The sequence below is a fragment of the Corvus kubaryi genome, unplaced genomic scaffold (assembly GCF_017639235.1).
Source record: "Corvus kubaryi isolate FWS band 111438036 unplaced genomic scaffold, C.kubaryi_AGA036_p1.0 split1-65, whole genome shotgun sequence".
In the NCBI taxonomy this organism is placed as follows: Eukaryota; Metazoa; Chordata; class Aves; order Passeriformes; family Corvidae; genus Corvus; species Corvus kubaryi.
The window spans coordinates 4,610,707-4,628,918 of record NW_024582080.1 but is presented as its reverse complement, the minus strand read 5'-3'; the positions used below and the strand labels follow the sequence as shown (position 1 = coordinate 4,628,918).

The 18,212-nt window shown below is 40.8% G+C and overlaps 1 protein-coding gene across 4 annotated transcripts in view; it reads right to left on the bottom strand.

The window, feature by feature from the left end:
- The window catches only part of DCLK1 (doublecortin like kinase 1), a 238,109-nt gene extending 226,019 nt beyond the window's left edge, over positions 1-12,090 (bottom strand). For 3 of the 4 annotated variants that reach the window (XM_042014366.1, XM_042014363.1, XM_042014368.1), the window contains exons 1-2: positions 11,754-12,090; positions 8,382-8,770 (exon numbers count right to left, since the gene is read on the bottom strand). In XM_042014366.1, coding sequence (XP_041870300.1) covers positions 8,382-8,757 — 376 coding nt within the window. In that variant the 5' untranslated portion in view covers positions 8,758-8,770; positions 11,754-12,090. Of the gene's footprint in view, positions 1-8,381; positions 8,771-10,849; positions 10,872-11,753 lie in introns of those variants that run through there. The other variant, XM_042014365.1, reaches the window with a different exon arrangement.
- Between the last annotated feature and the right edge of the window lie 6,122 nt (positions 12,091-18,212).

Below are 18,212 nucleotides of genomic sequence, written 5' to 3'. Positions count from 1 at the left end.
TATAATGCAAAAATCCTATCCTGAAAAACACCACAGAGACATCTGAGATTTTTTAGTTCTTCTGGGTTCAAGAGTTCAGTGTATGCTAACAGCACAGAGGTCTTCATGTCAGTAGTTTAGCCTGGCGTAAGAAAACAGAACCAGGAAAAAAACTCAGTGATGCACCTCCTATGCCAAAAAGCATGTAAGAACCAAAGATATTCTTAATGATCCCTATCCCTAAAGAAAGGGGATTCACAGTTCAACCACTAAAAGAAAAGTAAAAATATTTAAAATTTACTTCTGAACAGGAATTTTAAGGTTTCAAGACACCTAACCCAATTCCACAGATATTACAGCACACAAGGAATGCAGGCAGATACACAGAGTCACCATATTTAGAAACGGAGGCAGAGAACACCAGGACTTGAGGCTTGGATAGCCACTGTATATGTATATGCAAGATACATAGATAGATATGTAAATGGAAACATCAGAACAGAAAGGCTCAGCTACAGTAATGAGTGGTCAAACAGTGCACATTCCCTTTTATCCATGTCCCTGTCCAATGGTTCTAGTATTAGTTACTCAATTACTGCCAGGTCAGAATGTACCCACAGAACCACATCCACAAAATTAGCAAGTTTTAAGGGAAAAAAAAAAGAAATCCTACTATGAATAAGAATGCTCTCAATACAATAAATACCTGCTGTATAAAATAATTTGCAGAAGTCTGTTTTATAAATTTTTAAACAAAATTTATTCTTGTCTTCATTTGTGTTTGCTTTAAGATGTAAAATCCACCAGCAAACTCATTTTATTTTTTGAGGGGGAATATAAAATCTGGATTTTCAGGCTCAGTCCTACTAGGGAAATTGTTCACTTCAGTTGCACAAAGTAACATTTATTTAAAATCAAGGGTTCAAATTAAAACTCACTTCTCAAAGGGTAGGCTCATAAATAAATGGCGATACACAGTGTACTCAGAAGATTTACATTTAGTTTATGAAGAACTCCTTTGGTTTCCCTTCTTGAAAGGACAGCATTCCACATGATTTTTAATATCAGCTATATTTAAAGGTCAGCTGAATTCCTTGTAGTATTTAACTGTACATCAGCTCTTCATTGCAAAACAAAATTTATATGAATGATCATAAAAAAAAGGACCAATAGAATCACTGAAGGTTTGGGATTGTTTAAACATCAGCATTTTTACCCTTTCCTCATTTCCAACGGTACTATATTACATCAATAAAATATTTACACCAAGAAAAAGTTTTTTCCCTTCAAGAGGCTCATACTTAGCTACAGAACATCTTGAAGGCAGAGCATCCAAGGCCTTCTAAGATGAAATATCTTTAGTAAGAACTATTTTATACATGTCAACAGAAACACAGACACTTCTCCCATAATGTTGTTATTTAAAACTATTTTAGATGTTAGACAGGGACTGCAATTCTCATACATGCCGGTCCTAAGGGTCAGGCCTGTAAGAATAAAAATCTTTAGCACCTCTGATGTTTGTATGCAGAAGAAATCTCAAAGAAAAGGACAAAAGGTCTTCACCTAGATTTTCATTCTCGCTTCTTTTTCACCAGCACCTTCAGGAGAGAAGACTGCAAAGAAGTTTCACAAGGGGCATGACACACAAGCCCAATAAATCCATCTCCTGCTTTAGCTTTTGCTTCCTCATCATCAGCTTTGACTAATTGGCAGCTGGAAGAAGAAAGTAACAATCTCCAGACACTAGATTCGTAACAGAACAAGTGTTGAGAAGGACTCCTTGCAGAAACTGGATTAAGCAAAAGGCACAGACAATACAGCCCATTTAAAAGTGTCAATTTGATTGCAGCTCCCCAGGAGAGGGGAGCAAGTGTTTCACAGTGCAGTCAGCTGTCACTAATGGAATTTTGACTCTTGATTACTGTATCAATAGCCATTAGGAAAAGAAAAGGGGAACACCCAGCTGTTTTGGGAGATCTGCCATCTAGGGGAAAAAAAGTGATTACTACACCTTAGAAAGTGTCCCTTTCCTGATAGCTTCTTCACAGCAACAGTGCAAATGAAACACACACCGCTTGAACCCTTCAAAAAAGATGCACTGCACTTGTTGGTCAGTTTCAAACCAGTAACCCTACAATTTAAGCTGTATAAATGCCCAACACTTTGGAAAATACCATGTAGAACAACTAAAACAAATCTTAGCATTGAGAAATTATTCAGAAAGCTAATCATGTCGAAGGGCAGATCCCAAAACATTGTTTATGCTTAAAAAAACCCAAAACCTACTACCTGCAGTTATACCTCTGTCAAAACTCAATGCATCTGAACCACCAGAGACATGCAACACTGGAGGATAGTTCTTATAGGTCACAACAGAATTCCAAGACATGCTTCATTTATTAAATATTTAATTTTAAAAAATAATATCTGTGTACAAAGTGGTTGCTACGCAGACACTGAATCACTGTACATAAGTACTGGAGTTCTCTTGAGGCAAGTCTCTCCCTCTTCGGCACACTGGTACTAGCAGTAAGTTTATTTTCTTCAGCTTGCTGATATTCTCCCTATAAGAACAACCAAGGCATCATCTCTTAAAAAGATTTTTTGTGTTGCTTTTCTGTGCTTAAGGTGACTTGGCCTAAAATGGCTTCATGTGGAAGACAGCTGATCTTAGGTGGAAACCCTGGAGAAGAAAGAGAGAACCTGTTTGAACCACACAAGCAGAGAGGAAACACCAACCCCTCTTTGTGGAGGTCAGGACTTGCCAATTTATGGAAAACAGGTTTGATTCCTTGGACTAGAGTATATAGTAGGAATGGAAAGTTAATTTATTAATTAGCAGTGATTTATTGGGGTCCACTTCCTCAAGGGATGGGGCAAGAAATAACTTAAGACAACAGGGAAGGGACTAGCACTCCCAGTACTCCATGCCTAGGCATACCTGCCTTTCTTCCCTTCTACCCTTTGGTTATCCATACAAAGGGCAGAATCTCAATCTCTCAGGAGAAAGGACAAAGAATTCTGACTGTGCCTCACCACACAGACCAGTTTGCAAAAGGAAGATGACCTGAATCAAATAAATTACTGATACTTGATAGCTCCCAAATGTCTTAGTTAATAGAACAATAACCTACTTTAACTACATTGCTGCTGCCTTGTCTTTCTGCAGGGTCAGAAAAAATGCAACAGGGCAAAAGAGATGGAGCCTCTACAGGAAATAAATCTGACCTACACATGTTCACCTAGCAATCAGATGCACCAGAAACTTTAAATCAGATCTCCTCTGACCTTCGAAAGGACTTCTTTCCCAAACTTACTTTATTCTCGGTTCAGACTAAAAAGTTTTTTTTTTTCCTCATCAAAACCCAAATAAAAATACTTCCTCTCCCTCTGCCCCCTCAAATTTCTGCAGTCTTGTAACAAGTAAGATAGGCACTGTACACACTTAAAAAAACCCCACCAAAAATAATGTAAAGCACCTAGAATAAGAAACCACATGGACTTCCAAGAAGCTGTTAAGCAAGACACAAAGATAATCAACAGGCTAATGGATGAACAAAATAATTAAATAAGCAGTGCCAGAACAACCCTCTACTATTTTATGCAACAGGATCATTCAGCTGTTTGTTTGTTAAACAATATAAGGATTGCAGCCATTTCTGCCACAGGATTCAGTCCAAGTCCTTAAATTTGATAGCCCTGGATCAAGTCCATGGTAAATATCCAGTGTAAATTTAATCCTACAAACAAATGGCCACATAGATTCAGCTCTACAAACATTTAAACAGATACTTTACTACTATTATTTTGATAGCACATTACACATGCATATGAATCTTTCCAGCCCATCAATTCCCAGCTCAATGCTGAGGTAGGCATGACCTAGAAGAAAGAAGTCATTAGCTCCAGAGAGCATCAGAGACCACATCAATCAATTCCTACAGTCTGGCCTGGCAGGGCTTCTCACCAGCAACACCCGAGTGGTTCGCAGAGTCAGGAAGGCAGCAGGAATACTGGCAAGGAGAGGGACAAACTGAGATACGAGAAATGAGGTGACAGTAGGTGTAGCAAGACCCATATACAAAACAAGTCAGGAACACTTGCAGCCCATCACTCCAGCAAGGAGACGCTGCCTCTTGAACCCTCCATTGGCAGGCAGCTTCTCTGCTGCTCTGAACACAAACTGCCTGCCTCCATCACGAGAGCCTTCCCGCAGTCCTCATGTGACCCATCATCTCCTCTGCCCTGCAGCAAGGTTCACATCTCCCAAGAGTTATTAGCTGGTTACAGCTATCACTGGATTTTAAAGCTGGTATATCTGCATCCTTTCAAAGTGCTCCTTCAACAAGGTTTGCAGCTCTGAGGTAATCCCTGAGAGACATTCATCTTTCTTTTTCAGATTATTCCTTAAAACTATTTTTGCCATTATGTCTACACAAAATGTGCATGCACAGATAGAAGTCTTTAGAATCGTTTGGCAGTGCACCCAATATTGACATGTGACAAAACTGTTTCCCAGGATGCTCTCAGCCTTGTGGTCTGAGGTTTTCGGTTTGTCTTTGACTGCCAGTTCTCAGCTGCAGGGTTCAACTTTGTGGTAGGTATTGTGGAAACCTAAAAAATCAATTCTGATTCATATCCAAGACTCTGAGGCAATATTATAATAAAAATTAATGAGAAAGGGATGCAGTTCTGGCTATGGATTGATTCTGTGGTCTCTGTTCCACATAGCAGGACCCTAGGAGTAAAAACTGTAAATATTCTTTGTTTCAGAGTTATCCTGCAATGTTCATTAGTAATTTTGGGGATAAGACCAATGACTCCACCTCTGCCTTCAGCTTTAAGGATGATACACTTTTGGAGAAGCAAAGTCCTTTCCTGATACTTCCTTTACAGCTAAAAAATTTAGCCTTTAAGAGCAACTTCATCTTTATTGTTTCTACATGCTTTGATTACATGTCATGCCTAGGGAGTAAAGTCACGTCACATTCCATTCTTTAAAGGTAAGAGGGTCCTAACATCAGGGCTGACAAAAAGAAGGAACCTGAATCCATTGCATTATTTCCTTCCTGTAGGGTGACAGAAGTTACAGACTGTGAAAGTTTTTACAACAGTACATACCCCTTGCTATCAAATTCCAACAAATCTCACATGCCCTATGTCTTAAGAAAAACAAAAACAACCAAACAAAAAGATGAAAAACAAAAACAAAAAAAGCCCCAACCAAAAACCAAAATCAATCAAACCACAAAACCCACAAAATCCCCACACCCAGGGAAGACACTACTTTCAAATAAAGAGAAAACATGTCCATGCATCTCAAAATAATCTACAGCACCAGCACACAGCCATGCCAACTCTGAATTGTATGCAGAATGAAACTAAATATAACTGAAGCAAAACAGCTCTTTTACAATCTTTTTCCTTTGGGACTATCTTTCATGCAGTTCTGTGTATTTAGCTCTGGGATGAAAGACAGTGGCTGCTGCCTCATTTCCCCCAAGAGCCTCTCTGTCTTTATGTATCGCATGAGAAGGTAAGAGTACAGGAACTTCCCCACAGGCATAAAGACAAAAACCAACTCTAAAAATCAAGGCTTTATACATTTGCCTTAAAATGCAATCACCAAATCAATACCCAGCCCCCCCCCCCCCAATCACATAAATTCATAACAGTCTCAATAAATTAATTAGTGAATTCACACAGGAAGGGAATAGTCTCACCATGAAGAAAGCAGTGCTTCATATTTCAGTAGTTGGAGCACAAATGTCATTTGGCAAGAGGCAAAAATCAAGTCATTTTCCAGCTATTTAAACACAAAGCACAGCTTCAAGCTAATTAATGCTGTACCAGACTAGCCAAACTCTAATAAACTTGTATAGTAAAGAGTGGAAGGGGCTTATGCAAAAACCATCATTGAGCTAATAATATACGAACCCGTGCTCCACTGTGAAGTTCTACAAGTGAAACAACCCACCCTGCAGTTTTATACAAATAAACAGAAGCCCCTTTTCAGATGGAATAAGGATGTAGCTCTCTTCTTCCACACAAAGACTGACTTCTGTAAATCCAACAGTCTTAACGGCACAAGAAAACAAGACTGTCCTCCTTGAACTATACCAGGAAGGAAAGATGTATTCATTGAAAGGGTAAGGAATAAAGTCCCACAGGGTGAAAAGGAATCCCAAATGCCTTCTTTAAAATAAACCTAGGCTCTTGCACTGTCATTCATTTTGACTGACTGATTAATAACTGGTATTATTCTTCTCTAGGACGCCAAAATAAAGCAATCTTGCAGGTTGCTGAATTTATTTCTGAATTCTGTTCTTTCTTTTCAAAACTGGTTCTGACTGGCTGCAAAAGGACTGTGTAAATCAACATTAACATCAATGAAACTGCTTCTAGTTGTGCATATCAATCAAATAAGCAAATGCACAAAAACTGCTTTCAAACAGATGTTGATTCATATTGGTCTTTCCTCCCACAAATTGATTTTCTCTACCAATTAAATCCTGTTCTGACAAACATAGTTTTAACTCTGCCCTGAAATTGATAACATTGCTCCTAAGACCAGTTTCCTTTCCATTTCACTACACCTCTTGGTCCTAACTCCCAAACCTGTTACACAGACAGACAATCCCACTCCTTCAATTTTCTTTCTGGAGCATCTTCATGTTGTCCCCTACTTTCTTTTTTACACAAGGAAGATTATCAAGAATATCAGATTCCTAAAACTTAAAAATTGCTTTCCTCTACAATGCTATGAAAAGGAGACAACCCAATGGTGGCTAAACACCTGCATGCAAAGGTGTGCTCCTCCTTCCGGGGCCACATTTGGCATGACCCTTTTATTCTTCTCTCTCCATATTAGCCTTCTTCTGATCCTCTCATTACATCCTGATACTGCAAGTTCTCTCACCTGGTGCTAAAAATGAGACTCACATAGAAATTACAATCTCTGTTACAACTCCCAATTGGCTGTCCAGTGGCTGTGTATCTATCCTTTACTGGTTTGCCCGCGGCACACTGGGGCCAGGGGATGGAAGCAAAAATGAAAGAATTGTTCCACCTTTATTTTCTTGGAACACAGTCACGCACCTGCATTTAAACGTCACAGGTAAGAAACACTTTCATTTATGGCCATCTGATAGTCAATGCCTTCATACTTTGTACATTCTGATGTTTTACACCAGAAATCCACTGCAGTCCAGAAGCACTTCATGATGGAAAAGCTACTTTAACTATTCGTAAAACTTGTGAAAAGTACTATTAATTTTTTAAGCTTAATATTCAAACTGATTAATGCTGACAGCTTCTCTTGCCAACAGAACTATCCCTGAAGGAGTGATGAAGTCGTTGTCGATGGGCAAATTAACAACTGGCATGTCTGACATTTGACAGTGACCAAGAACTGTCAGTTCTGACCAAATCACTGGTGATGGTTTATACTGCAGGTACATGAGCCTCGTTTACAAACAATGTAAGATCTCTACAACTACCTGAAAGGAGGTTGTAGCAAGGTGGGTGTTGGTCCTCTCCTTACAAGTAACAAGCAATAAGACAAGAGGAAATGGCCTCAAGTAGTGCCAGGGGAGGATTAGATTGGGTGTTAGGAAAAATTTCTTCACAGAAAGGGCTGTCAAGCATTGGAACAGGCTGCCCAGAAAAGTAGTTGAGCCACTAGCCCTGTAGGTTTTTAAAAGATATACAGATGAGCAGACACTTAGGGCCATGATTTAGTGATGGGTTAAGATTGGCAGTGCTGGGTTAATGGCTGGACTCAGTGATCTTACAGGTCTTTTTCAACCTTACCAATTCTATGACTGGGCAAAAGGAAAATACTACAGGGGGAAAAAAGCTCACAATATACCCCCGCTGAATCATGGCTACAACATTACTCTTTTAACAGGTTGCAACATTTATGCCACTCAATGAGAGGCTAGTATTTTACTTAAGGCATATTTACCTGTAGAGAAGAGATAGACCTCTTCACTAGCTAGAGACAGACTTAGAAAAAACCAAAACCAGAAACATCTGAACTGAATTTCACAAAAGTTTCATTAGCACCACTGACCTTTTGAAGTTTAACAGACTAAACTTTCATTGGCACTTGACCTTGCATCTTTATGAAATGAAGTATTAGATGTAATCTTCAGGATCTAGGACTATCTACACTATGTTGAAAGGAAAAGATCAGACACATTCAACAAGACGGAAGTAAGTAGCAAGGCAACAATATTTCAAGGCATCATTTAAGATATTGAAAATTCTATTCAGACCATTGAAAAATCCTTTCTTTATCAATAAGAACAATACCATTACCTATTTTTGAAAGATTTAACAGACTAGACAAAGGCTGACTCAAACTTAACTTTATACCTCCAGATCTTACAGCTCACCTTCTACTAGCTGGTCCAAGGAGGAAATCTTCTTGGAGCCATCAATTGTGTAGATTGTTCTCACTCCCTGGGGCAGGTTCACATTGTCGGACAGAGTTCGGGTCAGATCAGCCAGGAGAGCTTCAAAGGACCTAAACCGGTCAGGGGAGATGGCATAAACAATCCCTTTGAAATACCGGTCTCCATTACGATAGAAACGAACTTTCTTGGCTTTCTTCTCAGAACTCAGGGTCTGTAGAGTACGGGTTCGGTAAAAGCTGCAGTGGGCACTGTGAGTAGGGCTGGGTAAACCATTCACCCGGGACCCTCTACCATATCGCTGCGCTTTATCACGCTCATCAAAATGCTCCAGCTCCATATCTCTCCCAAGGGACATCTTGAAGTTCAACCTAAGGAATGCACAAGAGGAGAGAAAAAGCTTAAGAAACTTAGAAGTTTTAAGGGAGCTCAATTTAAGACTTCCTGTTCTATACAAGGCCCATACAGAGGATTACTTTCTAGGTTAAGAAAAATGTTTGAATAAAACCATGCTACATTCATATGGTCATTTTACACATAAGCCTCTTGCCATGCCTTAAGGACTGCATTTAAGTTAGACATCACAACAATGTCACTCATGAACCCAAATGCTAACGATATGCAAGCACTGAGAAGTGTTCGTTCAAATTCAGTAACTTGGAAACTGAGGTGACAAAGCTGACCTACTGGAAAAAAGGAGCAAATGCATCAGCTTTCTACTTTTTCTCATGTTATATTCAGGTGCTATTTGAGTCTCATCTACCTTCTAGACTGTTTGCCCCCACCAAACTCTTGGTTCCCACTGTGATCTCAAGACCTGTTGTTTCAGAAGGGCAGCCAGTCGCCAACAACTAAGCAATTAAGAAATCTTCAGAGGAATAGATCTGGCAGGTTGGCCTGAGAATCAGGACTATCACACCTAGTGGGTCAATTCCAACGTTAAAAACTCCCTGCATGTTACAATTACTGGTTTCCTCGTGGCCTAAGCTTTGTAATAAATTACTTTAGTTGTAAATGCCTTACATACTCTTAACCAACAAAAGGGCTCAAATGGCATGAAGTTAAATAAAAAATATATTAGAGGGAGACAGTGTTTTTCAATGAAAAAGTTACTTCAGTGCTCTGTAAGACTTGCAAGATATATTATTGATATCCTAGCCTAATATTCAAATTGGTTAAGGCCAACAGCTTTTTTTGCCATCTCCAAAGGAGTGATAAAATCAGTCTCATTGAGCAAATCAGCAATTGGTGTCTCCCATGCTTGACAGTGAGAAAAACCTGTCAACCCTGACCAAAACAATCCAGGTTGTTCAATACAGTTTACATAAACAGAAGTTCACATGTTCTGAAATAAAACCAAGGACGCAAATATTTCTGTTCCTTTTTACAACCAACACAAGACTAAACACTACAAAGTACACATTAATCTTCACAAACAGAAGACACAAAAATACAAAAAAAGTAGAATGATCAAAAGAGCATTATGTTCAAAACATACTCATTTTAATTTAGGAGCCACCTAGATTTGCAGTTGTCTGCAGAATAGTAAAACACAGTAAGTTTATTTATAGCACAGATACACAGACCTAATTTAGAAGTGGCCTCTCTCATTGATTTCCAATAAAAAGACAAAAACCAGCAAGCACTAGCTTTGCTTCAACCACTCATAATGATGTGACCATTAAGGAAAAAAATGTATTCAGACCAGCTGAAGAACAGTGGGAGGACATAGAGAAAAACTTGCAGATGCTCTTTGGCTTGCAGAAGTCTGTATTAAACCAATGATTATACAGCTGGACCCTGATGCTGCAAAGCTGTAGGTGATGCACTCAGCAACTTCTCAGAGCAGTTCATGTGCTGGGCTAGCACAAGCACCTAAGGCAAATGTGGGGCCCTAGCGGAAATTATTTACTCTACTTTGGTTACAGCTCACAACTGACTTTGTTACATTGACACAGGATCATATGCTTATGTATTAATGCAGGATTTATACTTGTAAATCCTGTAAAGGTACCTACACAGAGCGCAATATACATGTGTGTGTTTTCTTACATACATATATAAGAAAAAGACTAATCTCTGCTTTTCCCATGCACACTACATCCCACTTCAGGGAAATGAACAAGAACACTTGCTGTGGCATTTCACTGATGCTTCTCTATAGGTTAAACGCAAATTATAGCTTAGTGGCCACATCTTAGGATTGAGAACACACCACCACTGCTTCCATGTTAAAAAAATTATGTCAGTTATTTTAATTCACATCCAATTCCAGTGAGAACCTGCTATTCAGATTTAAACAATCCCAGAATGCACAATTCAGAAACGGTATCTCTGAAGCAATTCCTGTGCCAAGAAAAATCCATTTTTCTTAGGTCTGCTGTTTTCTTTGCTGAAACCATCTCAAATACACACACACACACAAAATAAAAGTTTAAGCAAAGATATACTTTTTAAAGAGTCTTTCAGCTTTATTAATTTTGGATGAGAGGAGGAAGAAGTGTGAGTCACTGTCCTTTCTTCCACACGTATATGCTTTTATCAATAACGTCTGAAATTCCCAATTATGTCCTTAAAACCGAAATAGATCTCCCCTTTAGTTCCACAGTCCTGGTATGTATAGAAAAGCGTGTTTAAACCACAAGGTCAGAGCAGACAAAGAAACCCTAAACAATTTGATCCGACATTTCCGTTTGTGTGTATAAATATATAGTCTTATACAGGCAGATACGGGAAAAACGAATGGACACGCCCCTGAAAAACCACCGTGCCAACACTTCGCACCCTAACATCTGTTAAAGAATTATTAATAATACAGGTGTGGGTGAGCATTTCCATGAAAAAAACCACACATGCTAAAAAAACAAAAAAACCCCAAAAAAACCAAAAAAAAACAAACCAGAAAAACACATCACGGCGCGATGTGACTGGGACGCAGGGCAGATCATAGGGCGACTAAGCAGCAGGATGACCACTAGTCACCGGGGAGGGCGGGGGTTTTGGTGGGGGAACACGGATACATGCAGCAGCATGCTCACGAAAAGATGGGGTTGATTCTGCTGGGGTGGGGGAAACGCGTGTGAAACATCCCCGTTCCGCTGCAGGTGCCACCGGGCGCCCCAGCCAGCCCCCCGCGGGACCCGCAGGGTGCCCGAGCCCGCCCCCGGGGCCGCACCGCGCTCCCGCAGCCCGGACTCGCTCCGCACCCGCGGAGGCCGCCGCCCCGCACAATGGGCACAGGTGCATCGCTCCGCGCCGCGCCCCGGCGGCCCCGCACGCCGCAGCCCCCGCGCAGGGCAGCGCAGGGCAGGGCAGGGAAGGGCAGGGCAGGGCAGGAGCGGCCCCGGCGCTTACCTGCTCTCCGCAGCCTGGCGGGCACCTCCTCACTCAGACCTGCCGGCCGGGCGCGGAGGGAAGGCGGCGGCTCGGAATGGGAAGCGGCCAAAGAGCGGCGGCTCCCGCCCTCCCCCCCGCGACCACCCGGCTGCAGTCGCAGTAGTTGCCGCAGAAAGCGGCTCTGCTGCCTTTGTTACGCCTCCCCTGGCTGGAGCGCGCTGCTGGGGAGCCCAGGCTGCAGCTGCTTCGCCTTTCTTCTGCTGCTGCCGGTTGCAGTGATTTGCATTAGCCCGGCCCTCATTGAAATGCGGCTCTTCACACCAGCCTCTCCCAGGCGCTCTCCAGAGGGCGGCGCCGCCGCCGCTGTCTCCCCCTCTCTCCCTCCCGTTGCGGGCCCGCTCTGCCATCGGCGCTGCGGGAATGCCGCCGCCGGAGCCGCTCCGGGCAGCGCGCCCTGCCCGGGCAGCGCCGGGTGCCAGCCAAGCCCTGCCGGGACCATGGGTCACCATCCTGGCCGGCTCTCCCTGGGCTACATCCCGGCCGCACCGCGGGTCGCTGCCCGCCCGGCGCCTCCCTCCGCCCTGGCCGGTGAGACGTGCCCGGTCGGGACCTGCCTGTGCCCGGGGCAGGGCCGTGCCTGGCGAGGGGTGCAGCTGGCCCGAGTCCGAAAAACGCCTTGAGAAGTAATTTTAGCACATGTGTCTGTTGGCGTTTCCAGGAGGTTCGCCTGGTCGCGAAGTACTGAAATCCCACCGAGTCTCCAAAGCCCCATGACACAGTTTGGGTGCTGAAGGTGGGATTGATGTGGAATTTAGGTATTAAAAGCAGTGGAGCCATGCTTATTCACACCACTCGCTTAGTTACAGCTGATCTTGGAGGTGACTAACTTCCATAGATGCTACAGTTTTAGGCTGAAATTTCTCAGAACATGTATTTGGCCAAAGGCATCTCAGGCTTCATCTGACTGAGTCACTCAACGCCTGAGCCCATCAGGTCTCGGAGCGTGTTTGCTAAGTGAACCTCCACACAAAAATTCAGCCATACTTGATGCTTTCTCCTCATAGGCTTGGTTATTCTTCACTTTAATGTAAAAATTTCAGTGGCGAGATCCTTCTCGAGGTGAAGGATCTGGTTTACTCTCTTTGTGCAACAAAGACTTCAACTCTCTTCTGCTTGTCAGGTAAACAGCCTATGGTCCAGGGGGACATGGAAGGGAAGAAAATACAGTCTGCCCCCTCTGTTGGAGCTGCTCCACTTTGAAAGAATTAAAAATGCATTAGATCAGAGAGAGGGAATTAGTCCGTAACCTCGTGGTTATGGCACTCATTTGGGAAGGACAAAAGATGGCTTTGTGTGTCTGTATTACGGACAATTTATGTGTTTTATATCCATAAATCCAGAGACAATCAGTGGAGCAGGGACTTAAGCCCACGGTGCCCTGCTCCCATTGATAGACCTTTAATCAGAATAGAGGCTCCTGCTTAATCTGTCAGAAGGCAAACCAAGCCTTCAGTCTACAAAGCATGTAAGAGGCTCTAAAGAAGAAGGGGATGGAGCACTCCCTTTCTTTTCTTTTCCCCTAGAGAAGTCCATATGCAGGGTCTTAGGAGACAGGAGATTCCCTAAAGGAGAAAAAGTAATTGTTGCCCTGTCTTCATCATCCTGGAAGAGTTTCTTAATCACTACAGTATAGAGCAGACAGGAGTCTTCTGGCTACACTTTTTTCCTTAGTTTTTGAAAGAGAAATGAGCACCTAAAGCCTTCAGAAAAATTTCTGCTCAAATGAGTAATAGTATTAAAATACCTGAACATCAGAAAGATTCAGAATTCAATGTACAGTTGTGTCTGCAGCACACTCTTACCACCTAGCTTAGCTTTCGTGGATCTTGTTCTAATGCACTTAATTCTTCCCCTATGGGCAGTGAGGTGCAGAGTCACTTTACTATAAAAACTGTTGTTTTTCAGGTGCAAGTTCCTAAAAAATGAGCACCTCCACACTGAGTATTTCACCAGCTTTTTATTCTGTTGGGTTTGCAAATGTCTTGGTCTGTGCTTAGACAAAAGAGATACCAGTGATATTGGTAATTTTGGTATACTTGGGGGGAGAATTGAAACTAATATTAATAAAGAATTCTGGTAGTCTTGCAACAAAACTTTATTCTTTAAACCACTTCTTTTGTAGGTCAAAAATCAAAATATTCATGACAGTCTTAAATGATAAGAAAAAATGGGAGATCACAAAGATTAGGGATGGAAAATACCATTATGGTCTTGACAAAGGAGTGTTCTTTAGCATTCTTCAGTGCTATTTTGTCCAGTTCATTTTAAATGTCTCATTTAAATGTCTTGGGACTTCTGCTCCCCAAAGGAAACAGCTCTTCAAAGTTGAATTCCTCCATTTATAAGGTTTGGGGCTTTTTTTTCTGATGATCAGGTTAATGGAAGTTTCTTACGTTTCAACTCATTACTTTAGCTATAGTGCCCTGTGTTCACGTACATAATTTATTTCTCCCATTGGTGTTTACATCTCTCTGACATGTATTATTTACATCTAGCCTAAGTGTGCAAAATATTCCACAGATGTTCAAGAAAGACCTTCACTCTGACTATATTAAAAAAAAAGGTAAAAAGAAAAGAATACAATATAAATCAAGGCAAAAGTATAAACCCAGTAGGAAAGTATCTTTTAAAATGCATTGTTTTGTTCATTTGAAGTTTTGTTTCTAACATGAAGACAACACAATAATGTAGTCTGTTTTCCTTTGTCAAGCATGCTTACCATGCTTTTATTTTAAAACACTTTAAAATACTCTTTTTCTTTACCTTTCTTTCTTGTTTGTTCTCCATTTGAATTAAAACAATGCAATTCCAAATAGAAACAAAGCCTGAATAAGACGGTTCAACAGTTATAGAATCATATTGTTTTCGTAATACAAAATTCTCTTTCCTTGTTGGACAGACTTTGAAATATTGCCTTTTTCTAAGACCCCTGTGAATGCATCTTTATAAATCACAATACAGTCATTTCTTAATCTCACTTCAGATAAAATAAGTAACTTTGACTTCTCGTGTCTGTTAATGTTGATCAAGATTTTCAGATCTAAGAGTCTTCCAACAGTTTCAGCTTTTCTGAACATTTGTAATTTTTAAGCACCTTTGTCAAAGTAGAATTGGATACAGTTATGTCACCACCCAACACTCCTGCATCTGAAGGCTGTACCAAATGCCTTGGAACATTGTTCTGGGAGCTTCTCTTTAGTTGGCTAACCACTGTGACCCCTAAATCCTTTTCAGAGTCACCGCTTTCCAGGACACAGTCTCCAGTCTTCTAAACGTGACCTACATTCTTTGTTCCTGATGAATGACCTTGCATTCAGCTGTCTCAAAAAGCATGTTCAAATGATCCTGGCTTTCTAAAGGATGTCAATTTCCCTACAGAAAAACTGGTTTTTCTTTGCATTATTTAGTGCTTTATGCATTTTATGTCATTTGAAAATGTTACCATTAATGTTGTTAAACATTTCTTCAGATCACTCATAAATTTATGTAGTAGCAGAGGACAGCATTTTCTGACATGCGGGGCTCAATCCCCCAAGGCAGTGGTGTCAAGGGTGTGTTTACAGCTCGTTCCACTTCTCGTCAGAGAGGCACTCAGCTCTCGGGATGCCAGGCCAGGCCAAGGGAACTGGTGCTAAGGCTGCCACATATGCCCAGTGCATCAAACAGCCTGTGCCAGCTCCCAGCAGTGATCTGAGCAGCTGGAGTGGCACCAGCCAGCTGGGCACTGCAGAGCCGGGGGCTGCGCTGGGCTGGGCTGGCCTGGGAGTCCTGGCACCAGCCACATGTCGGGAAAAACTCACTTAGGAAAAACGGCAGAACTCTATAAATTCCTCAGGAATTACCCAAGGGATGATGATTAGCTGTTTATACTTACTTTCGTAGGTCTGCCATTTAGCCATTTCACAATTAATTATTATGTGTTACACTGATTTTGTACAATGCTAATCACTTAATTAGCTTGATATACTGCTGTATGTCTGTTGCTTTACAGAAGCGTATGTCAATGCAGTCATCTTTATCAATCATATCTGACAGTGTCACCCAGAAAACTGCCCAATTTGATATGCTCATTGTCACTAATTACACAATCATTTTCTGTATTGATCATGTCAGGTATCAGGACTCCATTTGTTTTACCTTCAAGTGATTCTGGCATAGACACAATTATATAATCAAGGTTGTATTTTTTATGTTGTCCAAATGTAACCCTGGCTTTATCCATGTTTTTATTACATCCTAGAATTCCTTGAATAGCAACATTAATTGTTCAGGAAGACGAGTAATAATTTCTGTTTAAACTACTCATGTATTAAAATTTATTTCCATATTATTTTAGGTAAAAACATATGGCATTCATGACTGGGATGGGACCATATTATGAAGACATTCAATGTTAGTTGAATATTCCTGTCTGTTCTGCATTGTTATTGAGAATTTCTCCTGTTTCCTTTTAATAACAGTCCTCTGATTTTGCTAGGATTAATTTTTTTCAAAGTAATTTTTTTTTAATACCTCTTTCTCCTTAGTATTTCTGGTTGTAAAATTTCTCTGATAATTTCTTCTATGTTTGTTGTTGCTACTTCACTTGTCCAGACTTAAAATAACGGGCAAAAGAAAAGTTGTTGCTTTATTATCTGTCCTTCTGTATTTCTCTTCATTGAGGCTGACAAAAACACAATATTCTCTCTAACTGCACAACTGGATTTTTGAATCTGGTAAAATCATTCACTGTTACACACTTCTTTCCTCATTTATTTACTTATAACTGACTTCTTCAAGAAATTCATCTTTTTAAACTGCAGACCAATAGTTAATTCTCTTTGCATCGAGCAGATGTAATTACCTGCTGGTCATTGGATAAAATATTCTTAAAGTTATTTCTACATCTTTGTCCAATGAAAAGAGGTCCCATTTTAAAGCAAACATATTCAGTACTGGAAAGTTATCTTATTTCATTTTCTGATATTCCATGAATGCTTTAACTATGTCAAAAACAAAGACCTTCAGCATGGCTTGTCAGACTTCTCTCTCTTGTTTTTCTCTCAGATATTACTATTTCAGGTAGGATTAAGGACATGTTGAAAGAGCTGTTTTGCTGATTTGATTTGCTGGTCTTTGGTTTAAACTAGTTAAAGGGAACTGATATTATTTTCTGACTGGTAACCTTTAGCAGAAGCATTTTAAATAATTTAGAATATGTATGTTAACAATAACCTCGACTCAGTCTCAGTGGTATTCACATGCTCTAGGCTGAAGATTTCAGGACTGTCTTTTTCATTTGGAGAGACAGCTGGAATGTTTTATGAATATAAATGCACGAACTGGTTTTTTTTTTGAACAACCTAAGAACAGCATATGTGGTAGTTTTTTTCACCAGCATTTTAAAAATAAGTCTGAGGGGCTAGGGTTGGGATACAATTTTACAAACATTACTTTTAAAAAGGAGCTGCTTCCCAAAAGAATTTAGTGTGAAATTCTTCACCAACTATCATCACTTTTGAAGTAAATCCCCAAAAAATATATTTTTGCCAAGTGGGTCTTGTCAATCAGAAGAGGGTTGGAACATCACAGTAGCTGAGGTGGGATTTTATGAGAAGAGGGAAGAGTAGAGGGAAGCTCATCCTCAGGTAGGTAATCAATCAGCCAGTGTGTGTCCCAAGTCACTAAGGGATGTCTGAGGGTCATAAACAGGAAACACCAGGGAAGATCTCAGGCCATTCAAAGAGGAGAAATGAAGTGGGAAGACTTTAGTGACCTAGGAAGTGTCTCAAATTTTCACTGCATAGGAGTAGTTTTTTACCTTCTAGATACTGTTTTTTGTGACCCACAGGCCACATGAGGTTGCCAAGCAGTGTCTCCTGGGTTCCACAGCTCCTGTTAACAACCTGAATCAGATCCTTTGGGCTTTTTTCTGAGTGAAGATTTGGATGCCATCCCCTCCCACAGTCCATTCCCAGGTTAGAGGTGTAAGACAAAGCTGTTGCTGTAACTAGGCTACCACTTCTCTCCTTGAGCGGGTTGTGTACTGTGGGGGGATGCTGGTCTGCTGCTTACATGGTCTGCACTGATGGGCCTTCCACTCAACCACCACAGGAAAAAGAGCTTCAGCAGGTAGAATTAATTCCATTTTCTTTCATTAAAGATTTATCTGCACTATTGCTGAAAGTAAAATTCTGATTAATTTAGACGAGATTCAACCCTCAAACTATCATGGTAATCTTAGAGATTTCAGCCTGTCTAATATCATCAGTGCATGCATAAATAGTAAGTATTATTTTAAGATGCTGAGCAGGAAATAATTTTATCTCCAAATTATCCAAAATATAAGGTCTAGAGAAATGCTTTTTAATAATATCTCTGGTGATGCTAATTTAGCCATTCTTAGCTACCATAAGGTCGAGTACTTCTGGAAGGTTC